This window comes from Penaeus chinensis, chromosome 23 (assembly GCF_019202785.1).
Source record: "Penaeus chinensis breed Huanghai No. 1 chromosome 23, ASM1920278v2, whole genome shotgun sequence".
NCBI lineage: Eukaryota > Metazoa > Arthropoda > Malacostraca > Decapoda > Penaeidae > Penaeus > Penaeus chinensis.
In genome coordinates this window covers 5,203,552-5,208,551 of record NC_061841.1, presented here as the reverse complement: position 1 = coordinate 5,208,551, position 5,000 = coordinate 5,203,552, and the positions used below count along the sequence as shown (strand labels likewise).

Here is a 5,000-nt window from a genome sequence, read left to right as displayed (position 1 = left end):
AGAGAGAGAGAGAGAGAGAGAGAAGAGAGAGAGAGAGAGAGAGAGAGAGAGAGAGAGAGAGAGAGAGAGAGAGAGAGAGAGAGAGAGAGAGAGAGAGAGATGTACATCTATGTGGGAGCCTTCAGTTGCCTCCTGTCATCAAGTTTCTCTTTTGGAAACAAAATGAGACTCAGAATTCCTTTCTCAGATTTCATTTTTGTATCTGAAGGAAAATAGATTGTATTTGCATTGCAATTTTGCTTCGAAATATGACAGAAAATTTTACAATGCTTCTAAATACTGAGTGACAATTTTGGACAATGGACGGTGAAACCGCTGCCCTTTGTAAGAGCTCGAAAAAACTCCATATTCAAGAGTAAAGAGTTTTCTAACTGAAGAACCTGAACTTGGAACTCGTCTTCCACTTAGATTTTAAATTGGAATTCATGCAAAAACAGCTAAAAAGGCAATTTTTAGAATTTACTGAATGTATCCTGTCTCACTGCTTTCGGCCACTGTCGCAACTGCTGCAAGAAGATCAATGTACATATTGGACCCAGTCTTAGTATGTGATAAAACTGTCAAGAAAATGCCATCTCTCAAAAGATGTAAGAAGTAACGACTTTTTTCCGTAACATAAATCAGAATCTTAGTTATTATAGATATCCCCAAATGCTTTTCCTTCATCCAGTCAAGCATTTTCATTCCCTGCCCTCCTCTTGCCCTATTTCCATTCATTTCTGTTTCTATAATATGTTTCTCAATTCCATCTTACTGCCTTTCTCTTAAGGTGTTCAACAAATGTCTATCTGTTTTTACTTTCTGTAGAACTTCTTCATTCGTCATTTTCTTCTCCCACGAGATCTTCAACATTCTTCTATACAGCCACATTTCCACAGCTTCTAATTTCTTTTCCATTGCTTTGCTTATAATCCAGGACTCACACCCATACGTTAACACTGACCAGATGTAGCATTTCAATAATCGTTTTTTAACTTGCAGTCCGATTCTTTTTGAACAAAATAAATTCTTCATATCTGTGAATGTTTGTTTTGCTAGTCCAATCCTGTACTAAATGTCTTTGTTTGATCTTCCGTCTGATGAAATCCAATTTCCAAGATATTTAAAACTGTCCTTCTGTTCAATTATGTTTTTATTCATTTTCAAGCAACATGTTGGTATTTGTTTCTTTTTGATACAAACTATGGAGAAAGTCTTTTGACAGTTTATCGACAGACCAAGCTTTTCACTTTCTACTGACACGATGTTGACCAGTACTTGAAATTTCTCTTCTGAGTCTGCCATCAAAGTTGTATCATCTGCATATCTCAAATTATTGTAATTTCTTGTCCCCAGTTTTAAACCATCACATGTCTGGATTTTGTTTAGAGCCTCTTCACTATAAATATTAAATAAATCAGGAGATAAAATGCAACCTTGTCGGACTCCTTTCTGAATTTCAATCCATTCACCCACTTTTCCATTTAATCTAATTGCAGCTTTTTGATCCCAATATAAATTCCTAATCAGCCTTAGATCTTTTCCATCAATTTCCAGTTCTTCTAATATTATATTACATAATTGCTCTTGTAGATAGACTATTGCGACGAACCAACTTTAAAGTAAAATAAAACGACTGAACATGATTTTTTTCTATGAAATTTATTACTACATCCTAAATTCTTGTTTTAAATTATCGTTCTTTATGGATATGAAATCTACGCTTCACTTTCGTTGATTCCATTCGATGATTGGTAGCAAGTAAAATTGACGGAAGGGTGGTATGACAAATACACTTCATTTCGGAATTTCACTTTTGCATAATCTTCCTATGAATGACAAATACACTAAATTTGGAATTTCACTTTTGCATAATCTTCCTATGAATGAATGATTAGTTTCGCTCAGTAATTCATAACTGAAATTTAACCAAAGTTAATCATGAAAAAAACTCAACTGTACGTGGAGCATTTCTACATACATTCTTACAAAATAACAAAATTAGTTTATAAATTAGCAATATTTCCACTCGTATTGATTCGTAAGGGGAGGTACAGAACGCCTAATTATAATACTGATGACAAATGGAATTAGCGTTGGAATTTCCCTTTGACACAGATAACGACTTTCCGTCTAGTAACTGATAACCAAAAGCTAATGAAGGTAAATCGTTTTCCTTACTTTGTTTACCTTTAGGGACTGCATAAAGAGCACCTTGTCTAAAGAAACTGTGCACCACCCAAGAGCATTTGTTTTTTTAAACGGAACACTTTGTAAACTATAAAATGAATTTCAAAATAATAATAAACATGCGAATGAATCCTAATTCATATTCGTGACGTGCAGTCTCCAGGATTCACGTCTTTCGAAGTGCGACCCCAGCTCATGATTAGAATTTTAATCCATGCTGAGAACTGAATAACAAACAGCTTTATTCCAACACGTTCTTTTTTAAACATGCTATCGGCTGCATGTTTCATTATATCATCCAATGATGAGAGAGGTATGCTATTTCCAGAGATACCGTTTTTGGATGAAAAATTTGTTAGACGATCCTGCAGTAGTCGAGCAAGTGTTTTGGACAATCATTTTGTTTTAATTTAACCTTGTCAAGTGTGTAAGTTATTGTCATAGAAATTGATGTCATAGGTTGCTTGTAGAAAACAAGTAGAAAACAAACATAGAAAAAGGGAGGAAGTGACAAATTCACTCCTCTCTTTTGAAAACTATGTAATGTTTTCCAATATTAAAGAACACATCGATTGTAGGCCATGAAATCCCTCGCAAGATTTTTTTTTTTTTTCTTATTATGACGAAGAGCATGTATTTGGCAGGTAGAGCAGTTAATTACCCCGAGCTGATACCTTCTCGGGACCGACGCCGGGCGGCATTCGAATTCGTGCATCTGACGAATCTTTCATATATTGGCCTCCTGTCTTATTTTCTAATGTTTCCTTATTTATTAATTCATCATATCATCGCCCCATATCAATAACTTTTTTATATTAAGTTATGGGATGAAAAAATCAGGACGCATAACTAAAAAAAATATTAATAAATAAATTAGCTTTAAAGAAAAATAACAAATCATAAGGTTTTAGTCTTGCACATTTTTTATCGTTTAGTCGTGGTTAAAGCAATCTGCAGTTTGTTTTAGGAATACTTGTTATCATCGTAATTGATTTGAATAACACATTGTGAATGTAATGTCATTTATTAAAATGTTCGATAGTGATTGTATTGTTGAAGTTGTATGCCATTCTCTTCGTTGGCTTATTTGAGTATGCATTTTTTTTCTTCCTCTTCTTCTCTCTTTTCAGTGTGGACACCTATATGTGTATATGTATATGTGCGCATGTGTACATGTGTGCGCATATCTATAAGTGTGCACGTGCGCAATGTAGTGGATGGATGTTTTAAGTCTGTATACTAATAGATATATGTGTCAGTCTGTGCATGTATATGTATATATATATATATATATATATATATATATATATATATATATATATACACGTGAAATATACCTGACACCAAAATAAGAACAAGAGTAAAATATATTGTTAAATTTTGTTACTAAATAAGAAAAGTATTTGAAAAGCAAATGCAATGATTCATAAAGAGACCGAGTACCATAAAATTATTCAGTTGATATTTTACACAAATTATCCAATGGCATAAACCTGTACCATTTTTATATATATATTTAAAAATATTTTGGTCAAATCCAAACGCTGTGAGCAGACGATATTCCAAGGAAGCAAAAATCAAGTTCTCGCAATACGCGTAAGTTACACACTAATACACAGTAATAATTCTAAATACCAAAAAGTAATCAAAGAAAAGTTCTAGATTCTTAAAAATGCCCAATTTAATCTCCAAACACTCAGTACGAAATAAATCTACGTGAAATAGCAAACTAACCTTCGACTTACACCCTCCTTGGCCAGATCCCATGATGTAACCCCGAACTTTAGACTTCAAGCATCTTTGAAAGTCAAATACTGTCTTCCCGAGGCATGACAACCCTTGGAGATGGGTCTGATGGCGAGATTAGTGAGTTTCTTGAGGAGAAAACCTTTGGCGAAGAATATTGTTGGATATGGGTCTATGTACGTAGGAGCGGAGTTCACGCAGCAGACTTTGACCAAAAAGATATGGGTGAGAAAATACGTGATTCTATTTCTATTGTTTGGTTTATATATTTATTTATTTATTTTGTGTGTGTAGTGTCTTTTATATTTTCTCAACATTTTGGGTTGTAGATATATCTATTTTGTGCTTTAATGTTGCTGTATATTACTTCTACTGTGTTGATATATGTTTATTTTCATATTTCAAGCATTTTTCAATTTACGTAAGCAAGTAAACTATTGTGAAAAAGAGTATCTTTCACATAGAATAAGGGCAACATAACCGATAAATTGGAATATTAATATAATTATTATTATTTTTATCCTCATGTTTTTATTATTATCATCATTGTTTTTATGGCTGTTGTTGTTATTTCACATTTTATGAATGTAAAATTGTATATTTTACCAATTATTGGTTAGTTCTTTGAACCATTGCATTATATATTTCTATGATCTGAACTAATAGAACTCAAAGAAATTAATTCCAGTGTGCATATATGTTCTCCTGTCATGTTGTAGAATATTATATATATATATATATATATATATATATATATATATATATATATTATATATAAATATATATTATATATGTATATTATATATATAACCTATACATATATATATTATATATATATATTATATATATAAATATATATTATATATATATATATATGATATATGTAAATATATATATATATATATAATATATATATATATATATATATATCTGTGTGTGTGTATAATATATATAATATATATCATATACACACATATATGTTATATATATTATTCATTATATATATATATATATATATATATATATATATATATATATATATATATATATGTTTGTGTGTGTGTGTGTGTGTGTGTGTGTGTGTG

The 5,000-nt window shown here is 31.3% G+C and overlaps 1 protein-coding gene across 1 annotated transcript in view; it reads left to right on the top strand.

Moving 5' to 3' along the window:
* The first annotated feature begins 3,711 nt into the window (after nucleotides 1–3,711).
* Nucleotides 3,712–5,000, top strand: part of LOC125037501 (mpv17-like protein) — an 8,609-nt gene continuing 7,320 nt past the window's right edge. The window contains exons 1-2 of the mRNA XM_047630657.1: nucleotides 3,712–3,765; nucleotides 3,930–4,140. Of these exons, the coding sequence (XP_047486613.1) occupies nucleotides 4,015–4,140 (126 nt within the window). The 5' untranslated portion in view covers nucleotides 3,712–3,765; nucleotides 3,930–4,014. The remainder of the gene's footprint in view (nucleotides 3,766–3,929; nucleotides 4,141–5,000) is intronic.